This window comes from Kogia breviceps, chromosome 13, assembly GCF_026419965.1.
Source record: "Kogia breviceps isolate mKogBre1 chromosome 13, mKogBre1 haplotype 1, whole genome shotgun sequence".
NCBI classification, from domain to species: domain Eukaryota; kingdom Metazoa; phylum Chordata; class Mammalia; order Artiodactyla; family Physeteridae; genus Kogia; species Kogia breviceps.
In genome coordinates, this window is record NC_081322.1 from 71,132,303 (window position 1) to 71,147,542 (window position 15,240).

Below are 15,240 nucleotides of genomic sequence, written 5' to 3' on the forward strand. Positions count from 1 at the left end.
GAATAGGCAGGGAATACAACGGTCAATGGGAATGCTAGATTCGTGGCTTCTGTTCTCGGTAGAGGGCGCTATAAAAGCAAGTTCGCTCACAAACACCCAGACCCTTTTCCTCGCCTCGTCGCGGCAGAGACTCCCGCAACTCCCTTCCGCAGCTGATTTAATTTTGGCCAGAAAGGCCCCGCCCCCCCGGGGGTGGGAACAACCCCACCTGCCAATAGCTTCTCGCGATCCTTGAGACGGCGTGAGCTTTGCGTAACTTCCGGTCGTGACCCTTCAGCTTTTCGGTGATTGGTCCGTTTTCACGTCCTGCTGCGTGACTTCCCGGCCGGTTCCTGGGGCAGCACGTGTGGAGCGGCGTAAAGACGCGGCTGCCAGCTGGTCCTCATTGGCGTTCCGGAGGTACCGTGTCACGTTCAGTCTGACTAGGAGAGAGCCGTCGCCCCTCTTTGGGGTGAGCGGCGCGCGGCTGCAAGCATGGTGAGCAAGCCTCGCTTTCTCGGGGGCGGGGCGCTCTGGTTTGGCAGAGACCGGGTTCCTCTGGCGCCAGTGGCTACTGCGGCCTGGAATTGGGAGGGGTGGTCCGAAGGTGAAGACAGGCGGCTTGTGGCCCAGTGCCCCGGTTTGGGTTACCCTCACCACCCCGGGCATAGTTTGCAGTTTAGAGTGGGTCTCCCGCGGCCAAGCGTTCCTGGGGAGTAGACAGAAGAGAATGGCTTACTCTTTACTACCCCCCGTCCCGAGAGGCCTAAAAACCTGTGACATGGCAAACAAACGCGCCACCCAGAGCTTCATGGGGTCGAGCAGAGAGGGAGTTGCTAGTCTCTCCAGACATTGGAATGGCAGGTGTCTGACCCATTTATTTGCTCTGGGGAAAAGGAGGGTCTATGGTTGGGCCCGAAGCAAGGCGGCTTATTCAACTGGAATGATGCTTTTTCAGTTCAGAAAATTAAGGTTGTGTAGTGAAGTAAAGACGTAGAAGAACGATGAGTCTTATTAAACTTAAGCTGTTGTGTCATGGTTTTGTTTAATAGTTGGTACAGGAACTGTCTTCCCCAGATTTTCCTGTGTCAGGCTCCTGTCATTCTGGTTCAGACTGTCAGGGACCTTCTCTGAGCATTCATTCTAAAGTAACTCTTGAGTTATTTGCACATCGCTGTGTTTTATTTTTATTGTCTTCACCTGAAATCGTGTTCTTGATGATTTGCCTGCGGAGAACAGGAACTTTGACTTACCTATTGCTGTATTCCAGTGCCTACAGCAAGGTCTGGCACAGAGTAGGTGCCAACAAACGTTTGTTGAAGGAAGGTAGTATACATTGTATTGAACATAGTTGATGTTTCTTGCCCTGGAAGTGCAGGTTTTAAAAATCTGTTGATCATAATGTAACTTACTGAAGATGCCTATATGGACTATGATATTATTCACTGTTTCGTTGTTGTTGTTCTGATTTATTTTATTATTCTGATTCTGTTTCTTTGAAGCCTCACAGGAAGAAAAAGCCCTTTATAGAGAAGAAGAAAGCTGTGTCTTTTCACCTGGTGCACCGGAGCCAACGAGATCCTTTAGCAGCAGATGAAACTGCACCCCAGAGGGTTTTGTTGCCTACACAGAAAGTGGGTCCTGTTCTATAGCTAATAAGTTTGTAGGTAGACTGTTGATAGTTTTTAATAAATTATGTTAGCTAACTGCTATTTTCAGGTAACTGTGATCTTCTGGAAAATAAAATCTGTGATTTAATTTTCAGTAAATATATTCTTTTTTTTGGGGGGAGGGGGCTACGTTGGTCTTCATTGCTGCATGCAGGCTTTCTCTAGTTGCGGCCAGCGGGGGCTGCTCCTTGTTGGAGCATGCGGGCTTCTCATTGTGGTGGCCTCTTTTGTTGCAGAGCACGCGATCTAGGCACGCGGGCCTCAGTAGTTGCGGCACATGGGCTCTAGAGCGCAGGCTCAGTAGTTGTGGGGCACGGGCTTAGTTGCTCTGCAGCATGTGGGATCTTCCTGGACCAGGGCTCGAACCCGTGTCCCCTGCAATGGCAGGCGGATTCCCAACCATTGCGCCACCAGGGAAGCCCAATGTGTTCATTCTTACATTGTGCATATTTATTTAGATGGATAATTTATCTTTATTGGAGATCTTTAAATGAGCAATCTTGTAGAGCAGTGGAAAATATTTACTAAACCATCAGCAACAAGGCTGCATGGTGTTATTTAGGGCACAACCATATGCTTAGTCTCTGCTTTCCATAAGATCTTGGCGTTTCATAACCAAAGACTGCATTTTGCCTCCTGGTCATCTCATGAAATATAAAACTCATGAGTTAGCTTTAGAAAATGCCAGGGAGCCTTTAAGAGATTCATTTGGTAATTATCAGTCAGAATATACTTGTTAAGTGTGGGTAATGTGAAAGGAAGTGTTGGGGAACACTGGCATATGTTGCTTTTCAGTAAAGCCAGTTGGTATTGTGCATTGAGAAGTTTATTTGCATATAAATACAAGAAATTGTAGTTACCTTTCAATGCCCCCTAGTCTTCTAATCCTCCACATACATGATAAAGCAAAGTGTGTGTGTGTGTGTTTCTTGGCTTAAATTGTTGCCCAGAAATGTCTAGTGGAAGGAGGAATTTTTTTTATTCCATTTTAATTTTATGTGGCATTTTGTGTTTCCCGAGTTTGTCAAGAATTCTTTGTCTCATTCCTATCAGCCAAAATGTTCATGGGCCATCTGTCCCGTGTTCTGAAAGCTGTGCTCATTGGAAGGTTCCTGAGCCTTATCCTTGGAACGTTTTGTCTATTATCCTAGATAAAAGATGAAGAAAGGCGAGCAGAGCAGAGGAAGTATGGAGTGTTCTTTGATGATGACTATGACTACCTGCAGCACCTGAAGGAACCGTCTGGGCCCTCCGAGCTCATTCCCGCAAACACCTTTGGTGAACCTCACAGGGGAGAGGAGAAAGAAGAGCCTTTAGCAACTGCAGTAAGACTTTTGAGCAATTCGAGTGTGTGAGGAGCCGTGAGTGAAGCACCACCATTTTTAAAATCAGGATAACTGTTTGGGGCAAGAAATGGTGTCAGTCTGAAGAGCACAGAGATAAGCCGTGCCTTCGCTTAAAGTTGTATATGTGTATGCACATACATACCATCAGGAGGGAGTAGGTCTCCTGTTCTCGGGTTGTTGAAAGTAACATTTTTTGACAAGGTTGGAACTTTTGATTAATAGTTATGGTCATGCTAGATAGCACTTTTCAGTAGAAGAAAAGCTGCTGATGTTCTGTATGTTAACAGCTTAACTGTTTCAGCATCGTAAACTGCTCTAAGGTAGATTTAACGTTTGTGGAACTTTTGCAGAATGTTCAGATGTTTAATGCTTGTAGAAGCTGCAGGCTAACCATACGAGAGAATGGAGGCAATAGATTGTAATAAGTTTCTGTTGCTCTTCTCAACAAAAATGCAGTCTGCTTTAATACTTCATCTTTTAAGTACATATGAGAACACGTTTATATGAAATTAGTGCTTCTAATTTAAGTTCTGTTTTCTTTTCCCTGCTTATGTTAAGGATGCCCATGTTGCATGCCTTTATTATCTCATTTTAAATTTAGTATAGAGTAAATTTCCCTGTGAAACTTTTTTTTTTTATCACTTGGCACTTAAAAAAAAAAAGAAGATACTAATGTACTGTGTTTATTGACAAAAAGAAGAGATACGAAGGGCACCAATTTCCCCTGCGTCTCATTCTCCAGTCCTATCATGGTCTAGACATTCTTTTCCTTGGGGAAGATGTGATCATAACTCCTCTAGTCCATACTTGTTGCTTAAGAAAAGTCAGAAGGTTAGGTTTCAGGGTATCATACCAAAAAAGAGGTAATAACTGCACCTGTTCATTCACTCACTAGGTCATAGATCTCTTGTGAGGCCTCACACCCCACTGCCATATCTTTAAAAGAAGCTACTTCTCTACACCTTCTTCCCCAAGGCTATTGTATCAGTAATAGGATATGTATCTTACTGACTCATTTCCTTCTGCGACCCACTGAGGGAGGGGAGGTGGTCCAGTAGTGACTTAACATCTTTATCTTATGTAGTAAGAAAAGTTTTAATAAAGTCCTAACATTCTTCTGGTTGAATTGTGTTGGCCAGTTAAAGATTAGCTTTTAATTCTTAATTCATTTTGGGTAAAAGTAACCACTGTCGAATTGGCTTTTCTAACAGGGTAAGACTCTTTCTTTTTCTTTTTGCCATGCCGCGTGTGGCATGGCATATGGGATCTTAGTTCCCTGACCAGGGATCGAACCCATGCCCCCTGCGGTGGAAGTGCAGAGTCCTAACCACCGGATCATCAGAGAATTCCCCCGAATAAGACTCTTTACTGGACACTTTGGTGATGTTTATAAGGACCAGTGAATTACGTTTGAAAACAAGTGCCATTGGTTTTCTGTAGCATGATGCAAAAATATGGATAAGTCCCATGTGTTTCTTCAACTTTAAAGTAATTTGTAACAAACCACCAAAATTGAGTAAACCAGCAATACTGAATATGCCTTAAAAACAAAAGCAGTGCAGAAAGACAGTGGAGACCCGGACCGGGGCACGACCCCGTGTCCCCTGCATCAGCAGGCAGACTCTCAACCACTGCGCCACCAGGGAAGCCCTGTATATGATTCTTAGACTGTTTCTCACGATTTGAAAAATATCTCCATAGGTAATTCATTGAGCGCAAGCTGATCCTCCCTTTATTTATCTCCCTATCTATCTATTTATTTATTTATTTATTTTTGGCTGTGTTGGGTCTTCGTTTCTGTGCGTGGGCTTTCTCTAGTTGCGGCAAGTGGGGGCCTCTCACTGTTGCGGCCTCTCTTGTGGAGTACAGGCTCCAGACACGCAGGCTCAGTAGTTGTGGCTCACAACTACTGTGGCCTAGTTGCTCTGCGGCATGTGGGCTCTTCCCAGACCAGGGCTCGAACCCATGTCCCCTGCATTGGCAGGCAGATTCTCAACCACTGTGCCACCAGGGAAACCCCAATTTCCAAGGATAGATAATCACAAAGAGCATCTTAAATATATTTTACCACAATTTTAAAAAAATTATTGTGATATGCACCAAAAATCATTAAATTGTGCACTTTAAGTGGCAGGATTGTGTAGTATGTGAGCTATATCTCAGTAAAGCTTTTTTAAAATAGGATTCTACAGCAGAAAGCCAGATCTTTGTCCATGTTTATGCCAGTGAAAAATTCTGGAAGCCATAACAGCTTACTAGGTATGCACTCATGCTCCTCAGAGGCTTCCGTTTCAGCAGGTTCTATCTGTGAACCAGTGAGAATGTGTGCCTCAACTTCCTGCCTGCTGCTAGACTGAGGACAGGATGGTGGACAGGTCCACAGACAGAGAACACCTGGTGGTGACTCTCACATTAACAACTAAGTGGTTGTAGGGATGAAACTAAAGCATAAGGACCGGTCAGAAAGTATGTGCCAGCACATGTTGAAGTAGATTGGATGGTTTGCAGAATGAGGGGAGTTCACATGAAGGAAAGTTCCAGAACAGTAATCAAGAAGGGCTTCATGGTGAAGGAGGGAACTGAGCTGGTCTCTAAAAGGGTGGCTTTAGGAATTCCCTGGTGGTCCAGTGGTTAAGACTAGGGCTTTCACTGCCATGGACCCAAGTTTGATCCCTGCTGGGGGAACTAAGATCCCACAAGATGTTAGGTGCAGCCAAGAAAAAAAAAAAAGAAAAGAAAGTGGGTGGGTTCTATTAAAGAGAGAAGAAGGACCATTCCAGTCAGAAAGAAGGGACATGAGGTAGTATTGTGGGTCATCATATCCAGCACGTGTGTGTTCCATAAGTTACTTTGAATTGTTCCATGATGTGAGGAACTGGACTTGATTTACATGGAGGTTGCATTATTGAGTAACAGGATACATAGAGTAGACCTTGAGTTTATAGTGCCTTGAAAAGCAGGAGTGAAAAAACCTGTTAAAAGTTCGGGAAGGTCACATTATAAAATTTTAAGGAGTTTTAACCTGGCAGTAATACGAAGAGTGGACTAGATGTAGACTAAGCAGCAGCTGTGGTCATCTGTGTCCTGGTTAACCATGAGTAAGATGGTGCCCAGAAGACAGGTGTGAAGTAACTGTATACCAGAGAGTTCAAAGGGATGGGTGGTTAGAAATGATTTACGACCACCCAAGGATTTAAGCAGCCAATTTGGAGAAAAGCTGTGCCAGTACTAGAGATTAGGATGTTATCTCTGGTTTAAATAGAAAAAGATTAATTTTGTTTTGAAATTTGAGGAGAGTGGAGTTATGAGACCTGGATTTGAATCTTAAAACGCCACTTAACTAGTCTCAGGCAGGCATGCCACTTAACCTTTCTTAGCTTGTGTTTCACTGAAACATGCCGATAACTCACGGGGTTGTAAGGATTAAGTGGGATAAAATACTGGAGAAAGCTTTGTGAAGTATGGCAGGGAGGTTGCTTTTGAGATAATGATGGAATATACATGTTTAAAATATGTAACTGGAGCACAAGTGAGAGACAATGCAGAATGCAGTTGTATTAGTAGGATTGCTGTAACAAATTACCACAAATTACCACTGGGTGGCTTAAAACAACAGAAATTTATTCTGTCACAGTTCTGGAGGCCAGAAGTCTGAAAGTAAGCTTTCAACAGGGTTATTCCTTCTCGGGGCCTCACAGGCAGAATCTGTTTGTGCCTGTCTCCTAGCTTCTGGTGGTTGCCAGCAGTCCTTAGTTTTCCGTGGCTTGTAGGTGCAGCGCTCTAGTCTGCCTCCGTGCGTTCACATGCGTTCTCCCCGTGTGTCTTATCTTCACGTGGCTTCCTTGCAAGGACACACCAGTCAGTGGATTAGGCCCCCCATCACCCAGTATACCTCATCTTAACTGGTTACATCTGTAAGGAATCTGTTTCCACATAACATCACGTTCTGAACTCCTGGGTGGACGTGAATTTTGAGGGGGGCATTTCAACTCTTCATAGTTCAAAAGTATTTCTAAATAAACCTAACCGTTGTGTAACTTCTTTTTCAAGACCACTGGAATTAAATTGCCTTCCTCAGTGTTTGCATCAGAATTTGAAGAAGATGTTGGATTGTTAAATAAAGCAGCTCCTGTTTCAGGTGTGTATAATTTCTTTAACTTTTCAAGTGGATGGAGCTGTGTTTTACAAAAAGAAACGTATAGTAATGATATAGTTTTTCTGTCCCTGGTAAAGAGCTTAAAGAATTGAGATGTGTTTGAATTCAGATTAGAGATCATTAAATTAGGAAAGGATGACTGTGATCTTCATCCTTTTCTTTTATTGCCATCAAATTCTTAGTCTTTAAAGTTCCTATTTGGAGAGGAAAGTGGGAAAATTATTTTTGGTGATCTAGTAGGGGAATTTTAGCCTAGCCTAACCTCTTACAAAGAAAACAATGATATTCAATAAGCCTTACATTCATTATAGTGCGATCTTGAAAATACTTAATCTGTTAGCTTTCAGAGTTTCTCCCAAGAGTGTAGAAGTATTTTATAGAAGTCCATTTTACCGTCTGTTCCAGATACACCAAAAATTATAATGTTTGCTTTTTGCAGTACCAATACTGTATTTTAGAACAAACATGGAAGTCCACAGAAGTGGTGTTTGATGTTTCCTGCTAAGTTACCGTAGTTATTGACTAACATTTGCCGTGTGGCATTCATTCACTAATTCATTCTACGGATTTCTGAATTGCCACTATGACCATGTTTGGGTTAAATCAGAATAAAAGCATAATCCCTGACCTCAAGGAATTTACCATCAGTTGGGAAAGATAGACAATAAATGGGAAATTACGATTATAGTGCAAATAAATAAATAGTGGTGAGGCACCAAACTCAGCCTGGGGGAGTTGCGCAAGGGGGCCTAGAGGACATGAGGCAAGGTTGATCTCTTAGGTAGAACTTAGGCAGGTGAATGAAGGAGAGTGGGGTGGGGAGGAGAGGATATTCCAGACAGAGGAAACTATGTGCAAAAGCAAGAGAACACAGATAACAGGAACCTGCACACCTTTTAGCCTGCGTGGAATGAGGTGTAAAGATTAATATGAAATGAGGCTGTAGAGTCAGACGGGGGCCATTCTGTGAAGGGTGTTGGAAGCCATGTCAGTTTACAGGTTTGAACTTGAAAGTTTTTCTAGGACTCTGTAGTATTTTTATTGATACATAATAGAAGAAAACAGCTGAAGAAACAGGTTGGGATTTTTTTAAATCTCATAGTCTGAAAAGACAAAGTTTCACAGGCTACAAATACTAAATTTATTTCTTCTAACAGGTGAGAGTTACTTCTGACAGGTGATTTTAAAGCCCAGTTTTTCTGTGGGTAAAAGCTTTGGATTTTGCTAAATAGACACAGCTTAATGTTGTAGATCTATAATGAAAGTTTTTACTCGCGGGTATTGAAACCAGAGGGATTTTTTTCTTTTTAAAATTTTCTTGGAGTTTTCTATCCGTGTCTTATTTCTGAACTGAATTTTTAAAAGTTTTTAATCATTGTTTTATCCTCAATACATAGGCAGAGTCTGGCATATAATAGCTACTCAGATTAAGTGAAGGAATCATGCTTTCTTGGAAATTATTGCTCAATTTTTGTTTTCCTTCTAGGACCTCGGCTGGATTTTGATCCTGACATTGTCGCGGCTCTTGATGAGGATTTTGATTTTGATAATCCGGATAATCTACTTGAAGATGATTTTATTCTTCAGGCCAATAAGCCAACAGAAGAGGAAGAGGAAATGGATATACAGTATGTGTGGTTTGTTTTGAAGCAGGAATTACCTGACTGTTGCTTCTTCTATAGGATAGTAACCATTAGATGTTATAGCTGGAAGAGGCCTTTGAGAGCATTTAATCTGAGACTTCTGATTTTAGAGCAGAAAATGTGAGACTTGAGGTCGTTACAAACCATCGATAGATGGGGCTAAAGTCCCAAGTTGCTTGATTGCTAGTTCATTACTTTTCCAGCCAAAGCAGATGCGTCAAGCAGCACAGCTGTTCTGCCTAAACAAGAATCCTGCCTCTGAAAGACCCTCAAATTTTACTTGTGCAAAGTCATTTGGTTCTGTTGTTTTTCAAGTTGTTCTGACATTTAATTTATGGCTCTGACTCCAGGACATCTGAGGCTGAAGGTGACAGTGAGTGGGAAGATGTGGATGGTGAGAAGGAAGGAGGTAGTGACGGGGACAGATACGCCCCTGCGGGCCCGTCGCACGCGGGTGTGTCTTCCCCTGGAACGCCTCCCGGGGCTGTAGAAAACCACCTGTTCTGGGAAGAAGAAACAAAAAGTCGCTTTACTGAGTATTCTTTGACGTCCTCGGTCATGAGGAGAAATGAACAGCTGACCCTCCATGATGAGAGATTTGAGAAGGTAAATTCTCCAAATAAGGGGCCTTTTAATACTAGTTCCTAGTACATTTTACGACATTGGAACCCAAAGCTAGAACTTTCAGCGTTAGAAACAGACTATGTCTTTTATTAAAACAGAGCATAAAACCACCCCAGTTTTAATTCTGGAAAGAATGTGTGTAAGTCAAAAGGTGACTGATCAAACCTCCTGACTTCCTCTTAGAATCTGATATTTTGATTCTGAACCTCTCTGATCCCAGTCCCTAAGATTATGCTGTCTTCCTCAAGCATTGGCCTGAGCATAAACAAAATTCCATTTCTTTCCTTTTTTTTTTTTTTTTTTTTTTTTGAGTGATTTTCTTACTGTTATATCCCAGGGCCTAAACTGGTATCTGGCATATGGCAGGGATTCAGACTGTTAAGTAAATGATGAGTAAATTCCTTCAAGGTGAATCTAAGATAAAGCTTCTGACTTTGCTGCCTTTTCACTAAGTACTCATTTCCCTCCTCTTCTCTTCTCTCCAAGCAATAGGCAAACGATTAGTAATAGCCTCACTCTTCAGGAGTTGTATCACCCCAGCTTATTCTTTTACAAAGCCCAGCAGAGTTAACAGCATTGCAATAATACAGTAAACATCATCTAAACCAGAAGGAAATTTGTACATAAACAGGAGGCTCTTTAGTTACATGGTCTTTTAGCTTGCATAATCAATGAATTTGAAAATATCTATGAAATATTATGAGGTAAAGATTTCTGCCTAGTGGTTTTGTTCACTAAGCTGAACAGAATAACTGCCTTTCATTTTCATTTTTAAAATTGAAGTATAGTTGGTGTACAATATTATGTAAGTTAGAGGTGTACAATATAGTGATTCACAATTTTTGAAGGTTCTATTCCATTTATAGTTATTATAAACTATTGGCTATATTCCCTGTGCTTGCACAGTATATCCTTATTTTATACCTAATAGTTTGTACCTCTTAATCCCGTGCCCCTATATTGCCCCTCCTCTCTTCTCTCTCCACTGGTAATCACTAGTTCGTTCTCTATGTCTGTGAGTCTGTTTCTTTTTATTTACGTTCACTAGTTGGTTATATTTTTTAGATTCCACCTCTAAGTGATATCATACTGCATCTGTCTTTAGCATAATACCCTCTAAGTCCATCCATGTTGCTACAAATGGCAAAAATCTCATTCTTTTTTTATGGCCAAGTAGTATTCCTGTGTGTGTGTGTGTGTGTGTGTGTGTGTACACACCCACCACCTCTTCTTTATCCATTCATCTGTTGATGGATACTTCATATCTTGGCAAGCATAAGTAATGCTTCTGTGAACACTGGGGTGCACATATCTTTTCAAGTTAGTGTTTTTGTTTCAGATATATACTCTGGTGTGGAATTGCTGGGTCATATGGTAGTTTTATTTTTAGTTTTTTGAGAAGCTTGCATACTGTTTTCCACAGTGGCTGCACCAATTTACCTTCCCACCAACAGTGTACAAGATTCCCTTTTCTCCACATCCACACCAACATTTGTTATTTGAATTCTTTTTGGTGATAGCCATTCTGTCAGGTGTGAGGTGATACCTCATTGTTGTTTTGGTTTGGGTTACCCTGATGATTAGCGATGTTGAACATCTTTTTATGTGCCTGTTGGCCATCTGCTTTTCCGCTTTGGAAAAATGTCTCTTCAGGTTTTCTGCCCATTTTTTAATCAGGTTGCTTGGTTTTTGTGTTTCTGATGTTGAGTTACATGAGCTGTTTATATATGTTGGATATTAATCCCTTACTGGTCACATTATTTGCAAAAGTTTTCTCTCATTCTGTAGGTTGTCTTTTTGTTTTGTCAGTGGTCATTTTCATATTAAATGTCAGCCTATATTCAGACTAGATGTCAGTCTTAGAGTGCTGAGTAGAATGTCTTCCACACCGCACTGTTACGGTGCTAAATCCCTGCTAACACTTAAATGGTAGTTGTGATCCTCCTAGGGCTTAAATATTGTACAGGAGTAAAAGTAATGTAAAAATAACATTTAAATGCTGTAGTCTTAATGAATACATTTATTTTTCATCTTATCTTTTTTCTTTATATTCAAGTTTTATGAGCAGTATGATGATGATGAAATTGGAGCTCTGGATAATGCTGAATTGGAAGGTTCCATTCAAGTAGACAGCAATCGCTTAGAGGAAGTTTTGAATGACTACTATAAAGAGAAGGCAGAGAAGTATGGTGACTTCTCCTTGATTACTTCCTGTTTTTCGTTTCAAATAAAGTCTGTAATCGTACAGCTGAATCTAGAAAATCACCCAGTCAAGATCCATGTTTAGAAAATGTATGTTTTCCTTAACCTTTGGCTCACATTTTGCTATTAAGAATTCTGAAGCTGAATATAACAGTGGGTGGAAAACATACTGAGAACCACTTTCTCTGTAGCTTTGACCTGAGAGTCATGATGGAATAACTGAGGGTTCGAGTACAAGGTCATGTTCCACTTGGAGAAGGAGATGGTGCTTCTAGCCTCTTTGGCTGAAGAATTATTCTGACTTCTAAGTATATACACTCTTCATCTTCCTGAAAAAGGTGTTCTGAGAAGTAGATCAGAGTTTGTTTCTGCAGCCTGATTAGCGTAACTTTCTATCCAAATATTTGGTAAATCATCATCCACATCAAGGTGATTTCTCTGAGAGAAACTAATGAAGTGTTTACATCTGCTAGAAAGGTCTGATGTTCCCTGATCACTATCATATGTAGATCCCAGAGCAGGACAAGGGCTGTGTTCTTTGAGTGAGTTATTTGACTACTTTGAAGAGGCAGATGGGCTGATGCTTTTCAAGGTTTTAAAAAAGATCATGTTATATAGGAAAGATGCCATCTTGTTTAATGTGTTAAAACCTTGCAAAGACACAGATAGAATTTTCCTTCCTATCAGCAGAATGTATGTCCAAAACCTGCTGTAGAGTAGAGGCAAGCCTGAGTAGAGCTGATTTTGACAGGAAGTGACAGATGGGGCAAATGAGTTTGTGGATTTTAAAAAATGTTGTAGTTCCCTAAGCTCTTTAAGTGCAGTTTCAGTAACGTAACAGTGTAGTAATGGGTGGTATTTTTTTCCCCTCTTCTATCTTCATTTTTGAAAACTCAACCAAAAGTTGTGTAAAACTGAATACTCTTGAACCCTTCGAGGATCAGGACCTGCCAGTGAATGAGCTCAGTGGGTCTGAGGAGGAAGAGATTGTTACTGTAGTTTTTGAAGAAGCCAAAGAGAAGTGGGATTGTGAATCTATTTGTAGTAAGTATCTTAGTGTCCATTTTACTGCTGAAAGTATGATAGTAATTTTAAAGTATTGGGTACATCAACTTTTTTGGAAAAGTACATGTTTGTGAAAGTGATTTTGAAAAATAATATTTCAACTATTGAGTTGTAATTGAAACATTTAAAAAGATAAGAGAGACTCCATTGTTATTTTGAACTATGGAAACACTAAAGTCAGGAATATAGGAGGAACTCAGTAATGTTTGGCTGAACTGAAAGTATACTTATTGATACATGATTTTTGTGTGTGTGTTTTTTTAAGGTACATACTCAAATTTATATAACCATCCACAACTTATCAAGTATCACCTAAAGGTAAGCAAGTCCTAGTGTCCTGAGCTATTCGAAATATGCAGTGCAGGAAATGGAGTGTAAAAATTATTTTCTCACAGTTGCTCCTTTATGGCTTGCAACACCATTATAAAAAGCAACAAAAATGTGCCATTCGGGAGCTGTTTTTTAATAGGAGTGGAAAAAGACACAATGCCATTTGATCTTTCTTGCAGCCCAAACAAATCCGACTATCTTCTAAAACAGGAATACCTCTCAATGTCTTACCTAAGAAAGGACTCACAGCAAAGCAAGTTGAACGAATGCAGATGATTAATGACAGTGATCTGCCTAAGGTGTCAACCCAACCACGTTCTAAAAATGAAAGCAAAGAAGATAAAAGAGCAAGAAAGCAAGCTGTAAAAGAAGAGCGCAAGGTAAAGTAATTTTTTCAGATGTGAGAATTAGAAAGAGCTGGGGTGGGGGTGGTCACGGGAATTTTTTTTAAGTCAGTCTGCATCAGTGTGAAGATCTGAATAACAGCATGTTCTTGCACAGGAACGGAGAGTGGAGAAGAAAGCTAACAAATTAGCTTTCAAACTGGAGAAAAGAAGGCAGGAAAGAGAGCTGCTGAACTTGAAGAAGAATGTTGAGGGTCTAAAACTATGACAGTGGAACATTGCAGATAAGGTGCCTTCCCCATTACGGGCTCTTTGTTATGTACAATAATGAACGAGGATCTTCAAAGGGATAAAACTTCGCTCGGCAATTTTTACTGGCAGGTATTCAAAAGAAAACAGTACAGTATTTGTGTTTATACCAGTAAGTTTTCTCTGCCAGCTGTCTCGTAAATATTGTAATATTTTTAAATTTAATATTATAGGCTTAAATTTGCTTAAATAAATGACTTCATGAACATGAAATGTTTGGATAAATTAAAGGAAAATGTCTTCATAACTTAAATGGAATTGATTTGTTCTTCATTTATTTGTGTGGTTGTTCCAGTTGCCTTTTGCAGATGTTCTCAAATATTTCTTTGAAATCTCTCCACTCCTTTTCAGTACTTAAGTGGTTTGATTTCCTGTATGTAGAAAAGTAACCCAGTTAAGAACTCATTTGAAACAGAGTGGCAAGAAGAGCTTCCCTGAGAAGGATCCACTGGTAGGAATCTTAAGTTTCCCCTTGCTGTATGCAAAGGGTTATTTCAAAAGGATGGTAAAACAATATTGAGGTTATTGAGACTCAATTACTGGCTGACTTGTTTTTGGAATTTAGGAAGAGTGAAGACAGGAAACAGAATAGAAGAAACAATCAAGAAAACTTCCTTGGCTTCAGTGAGTACCTGGCTCAACATCAGAAATATTGACTTCAGTTTAAACTAGAAAGCTTGTCTTTTCAACATTATTTAATGCTTGGAACCATTCATACTTGATTAAAATACATAGTTGAAAACTTTCCCTGTTTTTTGATGAGATTTTTTAACTTCTCAACTTTTTCAAGGTTCAAGCAATGACACATCACAATTGTTAATTATTTGGTAAACTGTGACTTTCTTGGAACAGACAAGTTGTTAGTGACCCATGTTCATGTGTCCATGACTAATATGTTGTTATCTGGACTGTTCTGAAAAAAAAAAAAATCTGTGGACACTGTTGGTCTGAGTTGGGTACAGAATGGCTGAGGCAGAACCATTCTTAGCAGGTGAGCTGCATTTGATATCTAAGTTATTAGAAAGTGTCTTCATCTATAATTTGATTATGGCTTTTCCTCAGCTGGGAGGTGTTATCTTGTTCTACACGTTATCGGTTCTAAATCTAATCATTGTAGAATTTTTAAAAGAGTTGTGAAAAACAATAGCATTAGGTACTCTACCAACACTGATGGAAAAAACTTGGCTAAAGAGCTTGTCATTACAGGAGTAGAATACTGGAGAGCGTGTATTTAAATGCCAACCTGCAGAAGCAAAGGGCCAGGTGATGGTTTATGTTAGTATCGGGAATGTACGAAATCCTAAAGAGATTGACCGTTTATTTTGGTAGCCATCTCATTTGAAGGTTCTTAAAACCAGCAAGAACCTAGAATGTTACTTTGACTTGGTGCTCTTCAGATTCCATCTTCGGAGCTTTTAATTTCACCACAGCTGACCCAAATGGTTTAAATTAACACGTTATATATTTTGCAATTAAGAGAATGTGCCTATAAGCCACTAGTCTTGGTGAAGCATATTGTGATTTAGACTGATTATCCTGCAGATTTAAAGATCTTGATTTTATTCTGGAAAA

The 15,240-nt window shown here is 40.3% G+C and overlaps 2 protein-coding genes across 4 annotated transcripts in view; both read left to right on the top strand.

Annotated features, from left to right (window-relative positions):
* The first annotated feature begins 244 nt into the window (after positions 1–244).
* On the top strand, positions 245–14,413 carry LTV1 (LTV1 ribosome biogenesis factor). 3 transcript variants are annotated; one of them, XR_010836069.1, is made up of 12 exons: positions 285–477; positions 1,482–1,613; positions 2,801–2,974; positions 7,046–7,133; positions 8,638–8,779; positions 9,145–9,400; positions 11,475–11,602; positions 12,525–12,664; positions 12,951–13,003; positions 13,195–13,395; positions 13,517–14,119; positions 14,234–14,413. XR_010836069.1 is itself a non-coding variant. In XM_067010926.1 (11 exons), exons 5-11 carry the CDS (start codon positions 8,769–8,771, stop codon positions 13,625–13,627), a joined length of 900 nt encoding a protein of 299 aa, XP_066867027.1. In that variant the 5' UTR covers positions 245–477; positions 1,490–1,613; positions 2,801–2,974; positions 7,046–7,133; positions 8,638–8,768; the 3' UTR covers positions 13,628–14,413. The 3 variants fall into 3 exon arrangements, 2 of the variants coding, with proteins under 2 accessions (XP_066867027.1, XP_058939269.1); XM_067010926.1 differs by having other exon boundaries at positions 245–477; positions 1,490–1,613; positions 13,517–14,413; XM_059083286.2 differs by having other exon boundaries at positions 13,517–14,413.
* The window catches only part of ZC2HC1B (zinc finger C2HC-type containing 1B), a 41,397-nt gene continuing 40,339 nt past the window's right edge, over positions 14,183–15,240 (top strand). Inside the window, exon 1 of the mRNA XM_059083197.2 lies at positions 14,183–14,292. The gene's annotated coding sequence lies outside the window, so the exon portion shown is untranslated. The remainder of the gene's footprint in view (positions 14,293–15,240) is intronic.